This window comes from Nicotiana tabacum, chromosome 8 (assembly GCF_000715075.1).
Source record: "Nicotiana tabacum cultivar K326 chromosome 8, ASM71507v2, whole genome shotgun sequence".
NCBI lineage: Eukaryota > Viridiplantae > Streptophyta > Magnoliopsida > Solanales > Solanaceae > Nicotiana > Nicotiana tabacum.
In genome coordinates, this window is record NC_134087.1 from 61,635,503 (window position 1) to 61,651,521 (window position 16,019).

Genomic DNA, 16,019 nt, shown 5'->3' on the forward strand with positions numbered 1-16,019 from the left:
ACTAGCAAGGATTGGTAATCAGCATGCTATGCATAGGTTATCATCAACTAATGATCCTCAGGATCATAACCACTGTAATACCTAGTTCCATTTGATGTTATGAAATAAATGTCCTTTTTGTCAAAAACAAAAAAATTATGTTATTCATTTGAAAATTCCTATGTCATTAGGAAATATAGAAATATTAAAATATTCAAAACTTATAGGATTAGACTGGGCCTGTTGTTGTTGTATATTTCACTTGATTATTTGGATCAGAGCAAATGAAACTCTCATTTTTTTATTTTCTTCTCATAAAGAAAAATAACATTAAAATGTCATCCTCATATTTTCCCTTTAAGAGGTAATGATTTGACTCTAAAGAGGGAGTCCGGGCATATATTATCCCCGAAAGCATAACCTTGTTTGCCTTTTACAGAATTTCCCAATTGTTCAAGAGTAACTACAAAGATAGTTTAACCGAAAAGAATTTGGTACAGATATTGAATATCTATCCACAAGTTTTCGCAGCTCATTCACAGATGACGAAATCATTAAAAATTTGACCTTTTCGAACTTAGTTTGTAACTTACAAGAGGCCTGATACTCACATCTAATGCTTGTTTTAATACTTGGTGAGAAAATATTCAGCATTATCCTTGTCAGTCGGCTTTTCATTCTTTATGGGAACAAGGCTCTCCTTGTAACTAATAGCCCAATTGGAGCCACAACTTAAATCATAGAAATGAAATCCAAGACTTGTAACTTGTTTAACTGTCTGGTCATAAAACACCAACCTGCAAGTTTGTGTAAGTTCAAAAATGAACTTATCATACTCCCATATTCCAATAGGGTAATGCGAAGGTATAGGAGGATTAACTGTATAAGCTTTTATCCAATTATTCTCTCTTATCCTTACCCATATACCATAATTGGCTGTCATAGCCTGAGTAACATCATCACAAGACATGGCTGCAAGAGAACCACCGCGTAACATTAGAGACGCCCAATGTTCGCCTGGAATAGGTGGTCCTGTCATTTCCCCGAACAATTCAGTTGCTAAATCAAATGTCCGAATAAAGTACACATTGTCTTCTTTGCAAAATCTCTGGCTTGTGCTAATCCAATAATAAACTCCATTCATATAAGTACAGTTTTGGGATATACATATTTGACATAAGTGAGTGTGTTCAGGTTCCAAGAATTTCCAGGAATCGTTCTTTGTCGAATAGACAGCAGCATAAACCTTAGGATAAACATCACTTGTCATATCATCCCAAAATGTTCGATGCCATATAACTTTGTAATCTTGATTCACTAAGTCTATACCAATCCCAAGTCTACGATTATTGTCTTCAAAATATTGTTGTACCTCAAAATGTATACGAGGAATAAGCCTGCACTCTTTTGTAGCAGGATTCCACCAAGCAAAACGAACGTTATCTATATAATGTCCTTTCTCCAACAAGAATATGCCATTAATTGGACCATAAATACATCTAAAATCACCAACATCTTCGCAACGATAAATCCTCTGGTTTGTAGGGACACATCCTGCGAATATTTAATTTTCTCGTTGAGTAAGAACATATCGAAAGACCTTTCACCTGGATCTTTGTTGTAGTTAACGCCGAACTTGCAAAGCATGAGACGAAGACGATTACTCTCACTATTGAAGTGTTTTTTGATAAAATTTGAGCTTTTGATAAGATCATGCCAACTTTTGCACACACATTTGAATCGAAACAGTGACTTAACAGGTAACCTCAATAAAACATGATCAGTAACAAGTTCCTTTTGTGAGTAGCTCTCGATATTGGTTGTCATTCTGCTCAAATTGTAATCTCCTGTAATATATCCAAACATATTGGTTATCTTGACTGAACATGGCAAAGAACAGAAGCTGGAGGATATATATATATATATATATACTAATGTAAAATTTAAAATTGAGCAACTTTAATTTGTCTTCCCTTAAACTTTTGGTCTAATATTATCCTTGTTACTAGGAAACAGTCTATTCTTAATAATCAACTTCACAATATTGATCTAAAGCAATTGTGACAATACAAAAAAATTGGAAAGAGAATTATTCACACACACTTGCAAGCAAAGCTGATCACTTATAATGCTGAACAATTGTGAAAGAAAATGCTCAATTATTATAATTCACGTTAAAGGAAATAAAACAAAAACTAAATTAAAGAAGGAAAGAGACAGGAAGAAACAAAGGCAAACCATAAGCAATTTACACACTCACAAGGAGGAAAATCCTGAAAACTTTTGAAAAAGTAAAAGCTTAAAAACAAGAGATGAATCAACAACTGGTAATCTAACCTTGTATATGCAGATGAAGAAGAAGTAGTGGTTAATTGTATATATAGAGAAAAAACAAACAAGGAAAAAGAGAGGGCAGTAGTGATGTCACGAATAAATCAAGAAGAAAACAGAGGACTAAAGAGACATAGATAGAGGTAAATGTGTTTCGGACATCTCTGATTTATTAAAAGAAAATAATACGAGTAATATTTTTGTATGTTTAATAAGTAACAGCACAGGAAAACAACCAAATCAGCGTAAAATTTGCTAACAGCCAGTGACTTCTTCCATAACTAAAATAAAAATGATTTCCCTTCATTTCCTTAAAAAAATGGGTAAAAGGATCGACTAACATGTAACGATGATTTATAGTGAATAAACAATTCATAAGACTAACTACTCTTGAGTTACATTATACACATCAAACAAAGTAATTCTTCATTGGATTAACCGTAATGGCGCCTCTCAAGAACGAGGAAATTCGAGTCAAATCTGTTATTATTAAATATTCCCTTCATTCACTTCACTATACTAAAAATATATTTTGACTTTTAATTGTCCATTTTAGCAAATCAAGAGAAAAACAACTTTCTTTTTTCTTGTTTTACCCTTATCATTAACTACTCATTCCCCAAATCATTTTCATTATTATGGATAAAATAGTAAAATGCATACTTTATTTATCTTTTCTTAAAAGAGTGCTTAGTCAAAAGTGAACAATAAAAGTAAAAGGAAGGAGTATTATTTTTGTATACTTGTGTTGCAAGATAAATGAAAGCATTTGTGTAGTGACTAATGACATGTATTAAGAATTGTGTTTTGCTAGATAAAAACTCTTTAGGCAAACAGCCAGCTGGATTTATTGTTTATTGTTCCTAGCCGATATATATATATATATATATATATATATATATATATAAAAGAGGGGTATAGAAAAGTGAGGTGGCACCTCTCTTTGGCCAGCATTGGTATTTATCTTTTTTATTGGCATTTTTCTCTTATATTCCCCTCAAAATATTTGCTGGGAAATGAAAACACTCCATTAAAAAGTCAATAACTGTGTAGATTGATTGCTCAATTAAAAGGGAAAGACATTTAAGAGAATGAAGTCTATGAGTTTTCCAATAATTTCTATTTGTATTAATATTCTTACGTTTTTATGCCTTTTACATTATATTCATAACCTCCAAAAATTTAATGCGCAAGATGATTGTATGTATTCCTCAATCTTTGCACAATTCACAAGCCAAACAACAAATCCATACTGAGTGGCTCTCCCATTACCGAAGACGTGAAGATCCATGAATTGACCCAGAAGAGAAAATATCTCATGGTCATAGGAATAAACACTGCCGAAATTAAAGAGTTCGAACTACCACAAGGTTTTTTAGCTTTATTATATTTGTGTGTTCTGGGTTACTCGTGGGGATACATACTCCAAGGTTGGATGCATACTAAGCATTTTCATTCTTGATTTTTGGAAACACAGGTGAGAAGAAAAAGGTATTGTAATTCGTTTTGTGATTTTCATTCTATACCGTGTGTTTATGTGTATTCTTGATTATAAAAGTGATATTTTCTCTATTTTCCTTAAGTGTTTTAAAAGTTATATTTTCTCTATTTTTCCTATAATATCTTATTTTGAAAATTCAATAATATTCCAGATACAAAAGTAGTAGAGAAAAAGAATTAAAATGAAGGGTAATGCAAAGACTAAACCTTGTGTTAAATTTTTATTTATTTATTACTCTTTTATACATAAAATATTATTGTAACATATAGAATAACTATTTGTTGGGTTGAATTTTCATTTATATATTACTCTTTTATATCATAAAATATTACTGTAATATATAGAAGAACTATTTGTTATGTTGAATTATAAATTTCAATATATATAACATATTTTTGGCAGATTTTTTGTTTAATAGTAATGGTATCATTTCTTGGCATGATGTATGATATCATTAAATATGACAAATAGCACAATAAATTACTAATATCAATAGTTAATGTTTACCCAAGCATATCGAATTAATTAATTATTTTATTTTATTTTCATCGATAAAAGAAGATTTAGTCCTACAATTTAAACATTCAAATTAGCCCGGTAAAGTTTTTGAAAAGGAGCAAAGTATATGCTTCCATGTGTATAAAAAATAAAAAAAAACTGAGTCTTGAAAATTGTAGAAAGAAGCAATCAGCCTTAAAAATATAATTAGATCACAATTATGGTTTATGGTTGAAAATATAAAAAAGATAAAATTGAATAAAGAATAAAGATTTTTTTAATTGTCAAAATTTTAACAATAAATTTTCATTCATATTTATTTTTTTAAGACCGCGCGAAGTAGATTATATAACAATCATACACAGTTTTATATATATTACATTCGCCGACTATTTTTAGTTAGGGTGGCTAATTCTTCAAAAAATTAAGGGAGGGCTTGGCAAAAGACTTACTGGTGATGGTCTTTTCCAAATAGTGGAGTGAATGGACCTTTCCTAACATTTATGTTTTAGAATCCCTTTTCTAATGCTATCAAGTAAACCAATTAGATATTATTAATAGTGTTATCATGTTAACTATTTCTATACTTCAAGAGTGAGTATTTTGAAGGAGAGCCATGGAAAATCAGTAAAATTGTCTGTGTGACTTCTAGGTCACGGGTTCGAGCCATGGAAGCAATCATTAATGCTTGCATTAAGATAAGATGTTTACAAAACATCCCTGGCCCTTCTCCGGTGTTTTGTTCACTAGGCTACCTTTTTTCAAGAGTGAGTATTTTGTGGTCATTAATTTTAAATCACACTTCCTCCCAAAACTAGTCGAAGAAAGTAAAATATCTAAGAGTATTTTAAGTCAAGTTTCATCTTGACAATCTAATATCAAAAGAGCATATTTATTGTGACACGATATTCCAAATTACACGCTAAATGATGATATCTTGTACCAAAAAAGCTACTAATTGATGATATCTACAGTATGTTCTGCTCAGGATGTTACATATTTTTCCACCAAAGCTCCAACCCAACGTCATCACAGCAATAGATTTTCGTCCTTTTATTATGCAGGAATAACACACTGATAATTTTCCAGAGTTCAGCATAGAATAGGACTGGAGGGACCTGATCCTTCCCTTCCCTTTTCCCTTATGTAACTTCCCAATGTATCTACATGCATTTTAACAGGGAAACCTTACCACATTTATACACTTGACGTGAAGTGTTTTATTCTCTATACAAGTAGGTAGCTCTTTGTAGATGAAGATTTAAGTTCGGAACATTTCCAGTAAGCCTCCGAAGAAAAAGCTTGTCTTAGCCAGACCACCAGTTTCAGGTACTTTTGCAGATGCTGGGGCTTTCTTCACATTAAGCATCATTGTCTGTCCAATTTCTTCTCGCAGTCTTTCAATTGTCTTCATCTCTACAGGGTTTCCAGATGCATCTCGTACGTAGAAGACATTCTTTGCTTTCTCTCCGATAGTTGTGACGCCAGCTCTAGTCACTGATAGCCCATTTTCTCGTAGGACTCTCGTAACTTCAGAAAGTAAGCCAATTCGGTCCTTGGCACATAACTCTAGACTAAAACCCTGCATATCAAAGGAATCAAGGCCTAGTGGCATTAAGAATTTGAGGTTGAAGGTTCGTGCATGCCATAATGTTATTAATTGAACTAACATGTGAATGCTTGAAAATCTGATAATATTTGATGAAAAAGGTACGAGTAGGAAGTACAGTATTAGCCATGCCTAATTTTTCCGAAGTATAATGTTAGAGGACCACATCTTGCCGCCAAACTTTCCCATTCATCCCAATCTCAAACTAAAAGATTGCACATGGGGGTCTATTTGATCCCGAAGTATATAGACTAGTCCTCGATTCTTTCGTAAAGTGAAACCTTAACTACGAGTTACTTTAAGTTAGAGACCTTTGTCTATTTGATAAAAGTATTCAGAATGGGGGTGGGACTGGGGCTGGGGGGCTTGATGAAAGTAGCAAGCTTGGATCGGCACCGAGGCTAATCATAATCTTGAGAAGCATTTAAGACAATAATTTAGAGAAGTGAATAATCTCCCTTACCTCACTTATCCTTCGCCGAATCGCAGCTTCAAGACACTTCACAACCTTTTTCTCCTCTTCAGATTCCAGAGTGCAACCATCCATGTGGCGGATAAAATATTCCTATAAATTCAGTCGTCCTCATATTACATACTGCCTACTGGACTTAAAGCCTAATAACACTTCCATCAGTGATTCCAATGTTGAGCCACTTTGAAACTGGAAAGAACTTTAGGTATTAAAGCATAAGCTAAACTAGACTTTTTTTTTCTTTTTTCTTTTTTTTGTGTGCGTGTGTGTGGGGGGGGGGGGGGGGGGGTTCATATATTTTATTTCCTTTGGGAATGTGATTAAGAATTACACTAATCAGTAACCCAAAACAAAAAGATGACGGATGAAAATACTTCTAAGGTAGACATGTTTAATAGGAGTTTTAATGGGGTAAAGGTAGTTTCAGAAACTCAAGCAAGGCAATCATATCACTGATGCTTTCGGTTCTGATCTTTCTGCTCTCACTGAAAAAATTGAGACCAATTGGAGCTCCCTCTATAACAATTGAACTTTTATTTAATAAGATGATACTAACTAAACAGTGGCGGATCCAGAATTGACATTGTTAAATGGAAATTTCTTAAAATAGAAGTATTGTTAAATAGAATGATTTATCCTCCATATGTTAGTTTATCTCATACAGAATATGCCTCTTAGCAGACTTTTTTTTTCATTTTTTTTCAATTTTTTTTTTCAGACTAGCAATCATCAGAACAACATAATGAGATTACCTGTGATGCATAGGGACCATCAGATGAGATAGTGGCATGGAAAACAGCATACTGCATGTCTGTGAGGGTGCATACAATGTCAAACATAAGCTTTGGTCTATCCTTGCAACTTACACTGACCACTGAGTACCCTTTCTCGACACAGCTTTCAATTCTGACTTCTGGTTTGAAGCTAGGAGGGTATTCTATCTCCATTTCGAGACAACCACCTTCGTAGTCCCTATCAGCAAAGAACATCTGATGAAGCCGCCGATCAACATGAGTACTGCCAACTGTGAAAGTAGCATGAGCCCCACTCTCATCATCCTCCCGTCCACGAAGAATGTTATTGAGTTGCTCTTCCATGACACATAATCTGGATTCTTCATCCACATCAAGTGAGGAACAATTATCATTGACATAAAGGACACATGCTGTGCGCCTATTATGGGTCCAAACTTCAGCAGCAGCGACATTAAAATGAAGATTGGCTAGTACAGCAGAAATTTCAGATAAAAGACCCGGACGATCGCTTCCTATAAGCTCAATGGTGGTGTAATCTCCCACAGAGTTCACTCCTACCTTTCTACCTGGACAAGGCTTCAATATGCCTGATGTGTAACCTTCAGGTCCTAGCGCCTAATGTAAGAAATTTATTGAAATCGTTAGTAACTTGGATATAACTAGGTTCTTGCTTAGGGTAGCTACTTTTTAAGTTTCAGTCACTTGGATGACACACCTACAAGGGCTAAAGCATTTATTGGGGATAAAATAGGATTTTATTGGGTGACTACCAGGGTACATATATGCTCTTGCATACAAAGTTCAGGAAAGCCTAACTACAACTTGTGTGAAAAAACCTGCAGTAAAAGCGAGGATTATGACAGCAATGAGCTCATGACTGAAACAGATAAGAGAAATAGGCAAACCCAGACACATTAGTAGAGCACTATTTAGTTTGTGGAATTGGGAACTCTTGTCTAACAATGAGCAACTATTCTGTAACATTTTGTCACCAAGGATTTGTGAATAGTTGCTTGACTTTTGCTGTGCTCTGAATAGTCATAGAGTCCCAAAAGTAAAACTCTGATATATGCTAGGTGAAAAAAATACATGAGAAGAAATGTCATTGACAATGCCTGCATATAAACCCAAAGTACATAACATCAACTACAATGGCTAGCTTGGAGTTGCATGATATTTTAGCAATTTCTAGAAGATGCTACGTTTTAATTTATCCCTCTTTCCCTTCTTTTGTATACTATCATACGAGAATCTGTCAAAGAAGATTGTTGTCTTATCCTCGCATTACTTGTGTAGAGGCTATAAAAATATGAAATCAGAAGGCAAGAAAAACAAGGGATACTTTACCTTTTCTATATGACCAATAGTGTTGCTGTCTGTAACTTTGTTGCCTTGTTGATTAGTAACATGAAATACTGTTAAAAATGAAATGAAAACTTGTAAGAAATTTCCCAACTGTGTGCCCTAAGTCTAGTATATTATATGCAGATGGGACAGAGCAAGAAAAGAGTGTTAATGGGGAAACAGATTATAAGGTTGAGACTTTTGTAAAATGGCCAAGAAAGGGCAAAAGTGAATATGGTATACATGGCCACCAATTAACACATACTAGTAAATCTATAACCACCAAGGTGGAAGAAACTTGAATTTGGGTATTTAGTTGGATAGCAGTCCAAGCTTGTAAAAGAAATAGTGTAGAACATGATCCATATCTACCAGTGGCGAAGCCAGAAGTTTATACAATGGGGTTCAGAAAATACTAGAATGTCACATTTGGGATTTGAACCTGTGACCTAAAATAATTTTGAACCTCCTTTACCACTACACTAGAATCTTCTCTTATGCCAAGGGAATTCAACAGTTCATATATAACCAAAATAATTCATTTTAGCCCTGTTTTGACGAAGGGGATTCAATTGAACCCACTTACTTATACCTAGCTCCACCCCTGACAGTAGCAGCTCTTGAATATGCAACTAAAAATACTTGGATGCGCCTCGTCTAAAAGCTTCAACACCTGAAAATACTAATGAGAAACAATACTCACCATCCATGAACCACCCGCCATCAGAGGATATGTAGGCTTTGGTAATTACAAGATCAAGGTCTGTTAGGATTTGCACCACTTCCAGCAGTATTCCAGGTTTGTTGACACTGTCAACCTGAGGAAAACAACGAAAACCTCAGTGGTACTTTTGAACACCTCAGTACCTAAAAAGGCGCAAGAGGTAGTTCATTAATAATGTACTTTATGTTACCCATATAAAAAATGTATCAACTACTTTGACAAAAGCAACTGAATGATATAGAGTTAATGTGGGACCCCTTATCTGACTCATACTAGTGATTCAAATCATGCCTATCAAATCACCAGGCTCTAGCTTACAGATATTAGTAATTCCTACTTGCGACAGCAGATTGTGTTCAAAAAGTTTGACCAATAAAATTTGTGAAAGAACTTTTTTTAATATACTCCTTTCTTTCAGTAAAACTTTTGATCATGCACCATAGCAGGCTCAGATGACCAGACACACACTAATCTTACAAGAATAATCGTTGTAAAATTAAGAGCTTATTGAACTGTGGTGAAGTGAGCTTCGTCTCATCAAAGGTGCTGTGGATCCTTGAAATAAAAAAATAAGGACTCAATCACTCAAAGATTCTCAAAGTTTACCTTCACTAGTGTGCAATCCTTGCAACTCGCATTGTCCACAGATACCCTAATAGCATCAAATAATCATTAGTAAAACCACATGAAAACAGCTGAGGGTCTTAAATATGAAGTAATTTAATTGACATCCATGATTTTCTTTCATTGGTTCAAAGGAGACCGACAGGTTTCCATATCCTGGTTAGGTAACATCCTAAACCACAACGAGTAATATCTAGGCTGGCCAATGAAAGTAAAATAAAATATAGTGAAGGCAAGGAGTGGATGTTGCAAAAATGGAAAAAGCTAAAAGTAGAGAAGCTCAACCTTGGAGGATTTATTCTGATACTTAAGGTCTCATACTCAGGATCGAAATAAGGCCCATATCTTCTTGCCATATGAACAACACTTCTGTAGTCAATAAAAATACTTCCCTTTCTTCCTTTACATAGAAAGTAGCCAAATTTGCTCTATAGCAGCTGACTGGCCTAATCCATGATGACAGCAATAGCAAATTAAAGTGGCATTTTACCTGCCAAAGATGACCTAATAAAAGCGCAAGTAAATGTACGTGGGTGAAAATAGCAGTCCATTGAAATATAAATTCAATAAACCGATGTACTTTTACAGCTAGATTGTCCGTAAAGTATTTAAAGCTTCTGGTTATTATGCAAGATGTATGGATGGAGGATGAAGCACATAGTTGTACTACTACTGATGAGAGAACCAATACTGTTCACTCAATTTTCATGACATGCTTCACATGATGGTAGAATATAGTCGAATCTAGATTCTAGAAAGGAATAATCAAAATGCAATCCTGAGATCAAAGAGAAAGTAACATGAATCCATAATCTAAAGCCATTCCTTGTTAGCTTTTACCTAAAAAATTTCATGCAGATCAAAGTTTTTAGTTCTGTCATTGCTCTGATTACCAACTTGTTGAGGAAAAGTCTATCTATCAAATGCAAAGCAGAGATTCAAGAATAAGGACGAAATGCGCAAGCTCCTGGGCTTTAACTCCCAGGTCCTTGTAAAATACTCATAGTAGAATACAATGTTCTTAAAGCTAGTACTATCGAAAGTTCATCTGAATTATGAAAAGAAAGAAATAAAGGAACTAAAATGAAAAACAAATGTCTTCCAACAATCTGGTTACACTTCATTTTCTATTTCTTGGATAAGTTACTCAATAGGAGACGTGTAAAACAATCTCAACAAGAAAAGTGTTTGTTTGTATTTGTTGGAACAAGATTGGGCATGTTGACAATTGTTAGAAAGTGAAGGATTTGAGTGAGAAAGAATCTGGGGGAAGGTAAATTAAAAGGATTTGATTCCTAGACTTTGAGACAGTAGCAAGATTCCGGGTATCAGTCTCAATCAGGATTTCTTAACCGCATAATTTTTAACGGTCCTGATTCAACAACATAAATTCACCACCAATTTGACCATCAAATCTAATCCATAGAGAGATGCGTATCCAACTCCAAAAACTCCTCCACCACCAAAACACTATCTAACATTAAATATACCTTTAACAATATTAATAAGTACACGCTAATTACATCCTAAACACATCTCCATACTAATAAGTACTCACTAATTACATCCTAAACACATCTCCATAAACAACTAACAAAACATTTTCTCAGAAATCAGTTTCCAAGAAAACAACAGTTTGAGGTCAACAACAATGAAGTTACTAGAAGCTTCTTCTTAATTTGCAGAATATCGGTATGAACATAAGCTTAATCGATATACTCAAGATAAGAAAAAGCTTTAAGTTTTTAACTCACAGATACTGTGAAATTTCTGGAAATTCAGAGAAAATCCGAGGACAGAGCCGCCTGCAAAATCATGGAGAAGCAGAATCAAATTCGCACATTCTTTCCAGTAATTCTGTATGTCTATGTTGAAGAGAAAACAGAGAAATAATGCTCAAAGTTCACCTTAAATAAGGAGGAAAAAGGGAAAGGTGGAAAAGCTTTCGACGTAGGAGTAGCACTTTGCTGTGAAGAAGTGCTCCTCCTCCGTTTCCACTTTCCACTCTCTCTCTCTGTCCCACTCTTATAAGGCTTAAGTGCAGTTTTGCTATAGCTAAAGTGCGGTGTGTTTGTGTGTAAATAATTTCCCCGCCCGCTCTTTTGAGACATTATTAGAGAATATAATGAGTGTTTTTAATTAAGCTAATGACGCGACGACCAAACGTTCCTCTGACGCAGATACAGCTCTGAGACGCTATACGTCTCTACTCTCTCTGTAGCGCGTGAACTACCATCTTCTTTACGAGTTGAGTCCGCTTCAAGGTAAGGCTGCTTATCGGGCACTTGATTTATCGGTTATCAACTCGTAAATGTACTAATTCGCTAGCCACTCAATAAGATATCGGGTCGGATTAGTGATTATCGAGTGGTTTATCGGTAAATCAAATAAACAATAATATTGATATAAGTAAACAAGACAATGAATAATAGATAGACGATTCAATTACAATCATACTCAAGTAGGGTAATGAAGCTCTAATTGTTAACGACAGTTTCTTCTTCTTTAATTATTTTACAATAAGCAAGCTAAAATACTAATTGGGATTTTTAATCAGTAATACAAGTTCAGTTAACATATATTTTGGATAAAATTTTGCATAAGTTGCCAAGTTAAATGATCTATTTGAGCAGAAAGATAACAAGAACTTTCTAGATCTGTTTAGTCCTGCCCCAAAAAGTTACGATGAAGTTGAAGCTTAGACAGCTAAAAAGTTACTTCCTTGTAAGTCTGATTGGTGTCGTCATTTCCTAAGAGGATTGTTGAGAGAAATAGAAAATGTTGCTGAGTGCTGCTGATATTAAGGGAAATAAGAAACTAAGGTTTTAAATAGTGAAAGAAGTAAAAATATAAATATAATAATTCTTAATAGATTAACTGTTTATCCAATAAGAAAATTAAGTAATCCGCCTCCGAATCGATAAACTATTAATTATAAAATTTCAATCCATTAACTAATTGTTAATTCGATAATCCAATACCAATAAGTCAATAAACCACTTTTGTGATTCGGTTATCGGTTACGGGAACATTCTACGGTATCGACTGATTTTTGTAATAGTGTGTGATCCAATCGAAATTGAATTGAGTTACAATTGAACTCTACATTTATTTTTCGCCTGTAGCATTGACCTTTTAAAAATATTAAATTTATAATAAAGTCATTGACTAAAATAATATAGGACAATTACCGATTTAAGTTTTTACACCAAATAAAATTAAATTCACAATTAATATTATGTGAACCGCCAGTATAAATAGTAGAATATGTGGTGAATTACCGCCATAAGTACAAAAAAATGGAGCGTAAAATCAGTTCCCTAAATCTATTAGTCTAATCTAAGATACTCCTAGTATGTTTGTTCTTCTCATTTATATAAATTCTAATACACATAACACCATATATTTCATTCAAGGAAATTAAGTAATGAACCGTTTACATTAAAATTGTTAAAATGGTCGGTCAAATTAGGATAAACTGAATACTCCAACATACTCTACGCTACTTTTTGGTAGAACTCTTCACTTTTGCACTACACTTGATTAAATCCTAAGGTTAATGAATTAAAAATTAATTTATCTACTTTTAAGTGCGAATTAGGAATCCAATCATATGCTAATGATAAGCATTTCCTACTATGATAATATTTTAGATCAAGTTTATGGTTCTCTATGATCCACATTAATTAGTCAAAAGTGATCAGAATCATTTAAGCTATAACCAAAAAACGAGATTTGTTTTTTAGTTAATTGAAAAGGAAAAAAAGAAAGAAAGAAAAACCCTATCAACTCAAACTTTGCGTATATACTTGAACCAAGAGAAGCGGAATCGCATTCTTAACGTCCCAAATACAAATATTATGCACAGAGTCCACTAACATCAAAGAAAATTTCTACTTGGCTGTGTTTCAATAGATCGTTTCCTCATTGGGAAGAATAATGATTCAACATCATTTTTCCTTTTTCCAGAATATCATTTATTTAGTAAATTTAAATCTCTTAACGTTCTCTAATATGATTCGTGATTATGCTATTTGCCTACCCCTTTTAAAGGAATATGATGTGATCTAGAGGTTAGTAAGTTGAGACTATTTTGGGACATTTCTGTAAGATTCTTTTTTCATAAACCACTATAATTTAGAGTCTAATAACTATAGTTTGCATAATTACCATTCGTAGCTACTATTCAGTTAGTAAAATCATATTCTTCTTTTTTACCAATTATGGGTATTATGATTCTAATGAATAAGTTTTTTTTCTCTCTCTTGTGTGCAACAAAATAATTTTTAAATTATGAGAAAAGTTAGATACATTTTGCTCCATGCATTTTTCAATCTGTGACATATGGTCCTGGCCTCTGAGTTTCTGCGATAAATTCATAAACACTCCAATATATACAAAAGCCTCTAGTGAGATTATTGCTTTTCATCCAAATTTCACACAGTTATAGTAAATAGTAATTCTTTTACTCCCTAAAAAGGAAGAGGAAGAAGAAGGGTGTGGCTAGGAATCTAGGGTGTTAAAGATGTTAGAATAGCTTGTACTTTTATATTTTACACCTTGCACCCTTGTTAGAATAGATGTATAAATGCAATACTTAGTACTCACCCTTATTAGTGTAAGAATGCAGCATTATCCCCTGAACTGCCTCCTTTTTGTGACAAATGCAGTTGCTCTGTTAGATTTATGTGGTGTCACTAGGCATAAAACCATGCTTTTCCCCAATGCAACCATTATTTTTTGTTTTTTTAATTATAGTATATTTGAAGTTTACTGACCCGATTAATCTAAACTCGCGTCGGATAAGCCTCTAAGGGATAAAATGTTGCCTCTTCGTTTGTTCTCACTTGTGCTCAAACACACCTAGCGACTTTATCTTTTCATTCTCCGAATCAGAAATCCCATTCTTTTTCATAATCTTAATTTTTGTCATTTGGTCATATTGTATTATTGTGTTGCTATAACACATTATTACACTTTACCTAGAGAGTTTCTTCACCATTACTATAACATTTTGCCTAGAATCACTTTTTATGAAAAAGTGTCCACTACAACCACAATCTCTCCAACTTGTTGAACTATTTTGCTATGAAATGGCTATAGTAGAGAACTGTTGAAGATTCAAAGACGACATGTTGGTTGGATCTAATCAAGATTTGATAGGGTTGCGTCATAGCAGCCATATATGAGTCCGGAACCAAAATGTGGTTCTTTTGGACTCAAAGTACACAAATATGTGGTAAAAAAAATTACATTTTTATATATAGCGCCACATTACCTGGCGCTATACATTAACAGTAACGGCACCGTTAATGTATAGCGCCAAGTATTATGGCGCTATACTGTAAAATCTGACACCGCCAGGTACAGCGCCACAATACCTGGCGCTATACATACATTATTAAAGTATAGCGCCAGGTATTGTGGCGCTATACATACATTTTTTAAACCCCTTCCGTTTTATCGGGAACCCAGTTCATCAGGCACACGGTTGGTACGTCCCATATGCCGGGAGACATGATGCCCTGGTATGTTTTATGTTATTATTAGTTATATACCTGTAATTTAGTGCCAAATATGTAGTTTATATTTTTTACTTTGTGCAGGTGATTGGATTGCATACCGTCTATCATATGGGGCAGCAGATGCAGAGTTATGTCCACGATCTTGTGGCCATGCAAGAGTATAGTCGTCGATTCATGGATGTGGCTTCCCATACACTGCAGCGAACCCGATCGGATCAGCGTTTGGCACACGAGGCTGATTATATGGACCCAGCGCAGTACCATCGAGGTCGTGGTATCCCACGAGCTGGTGGTGGCCGACGAGCTGGTGGTGGCGGACAACGTGGTCGTGGGCGGAGAGGAGGTGGTCCCCAGCAAGGGGGCGTTGAGGCTCCTACTGATGATGTTGCTGCTGATATGGCAGGTGGCATGCATGAGACGGACATACCGTCTTATAGCCTTGAAATTTATCGCACTCCAGTGCCATCGCAGGTGACCCCATCGGGTCAATTATTGATCACGGGCTCGGATATTCAAAGAGTGGATTGGGGTAGATACTTCTCAGGCCCGTCTACCACTGTTGAGGATCGACCGACCCGAGATTTTTATAGTGGGCGCCGACTGAGTTATGGCTCCACATCACATGCGCAGGTATGAGTTTATTACTATTGAATTTGA

The 16,019-nt window shown here is 34.7% G+C and overlaps 2 protein-coding genes across 5 annotated transcripts; both read right to left on the minus strand.

The window, feature by feature from the left end:
* Positions 1–604: 604 nt before the first annotated feature.
* Positions 605–1,845, minus strand: LOC107759429 (F-box/kelch-repeat protein At3g17530-like). The gene is made up of 2 exons (XM_016577371.1): positions 1,587–1,845; positions 605–1,533 (listed from the first exon to the last, which is right to left on the minus strand). The coding sequence occupies exons 1-2, from the start codon at positions 1,843–1,845 to the stop codon at positions 605–607; spliced, it is 1,188 nt and encodes a 395-aa protein (XP_016432857.1).
* A 3,340-nt stretch (positions 1,846–5,185) lies between these two features.
* LOC107818440 (ACT domain-containing protein ACR3) lies at positions 5,186–12,000 on the minus strand. Of its 4 annotated transcripts, none has more exons than XM_075219308.1 (9): positions 11,745–12,000; positions 11,592–11,642; positions 10,123–10,283; positions 9,820–9,865; positions 9,193–9,307; positions 8,493–8,560; positions 7,143–7,760; positions 6,382–6,483; positions 5,186–5,891 (listed from the first exon to the last, which is right to left on the minus strand). In XM_075219308.1, the coding sequence occupies exons 3-9, from the start codon at positions 10,191–10,193 to the stop codon at positions 5,571–5,573; spliced, it is 1,341 nt and encodes a 446-aa protein (XP_075075409.1). In that variant the 5' UTR covers positions 10,194–10,283; positions 11,592–11,642; positions 11,745–12,000; the 3' UTR covers positions 5,186–5,570. The 4 variants fall into 4 exon arrangements, with proteins under 4 accessions (XP_075075409.1, XP_075075408.1, XP_075075407.1 ...); XM_075219307.1 differs by having other exon boundaries at positions 10,123–10,327; XM_075219306.1 differs by having other exon boundaries at positions 10,123–10,341.
* Between the last annotated feature and the right edge of the window lie 4,019 nt (positions 12,001–16,019).

Bases quoted from the DNA above. Each gene is read 5' to 3' on its own strand.
- LOC107759429 (XM_016577371.1), bottom strand. From the start codon at position 1,845: ATGTTTGGATATATTACAGGAGATTACAATTTGAGCAGAATGACAACC. The intron at 1,534-1,586 runs GTGAAAGGTCTT...AAATATTCGCAG, and splicing joins TAACTACAACAAAGATCCAG to GATGTGTCCCTACAAACCAG.
- LOC107818440 (XM_075219308.1), bottom strand. From the start codon at position 10,193: ATGGCAAGAAGATATGGGCCTTATTTCGATCCTGAGTATGAGACCTTA. The intron at 8,561-9,192 runs GTGAGTATTGTT...CATTTTTAACAG, and splicing joins TGGCGGGTGGTTCATGGATG to TATTTCATGTTACTAATCAA. The intron at 6,484-7,142 runs GTAATCTCATTA...CTGAATTTATAG, and splicing joins ATGGTCCCTATGCATCACAG to GAATATTTTATCCGCCACAT.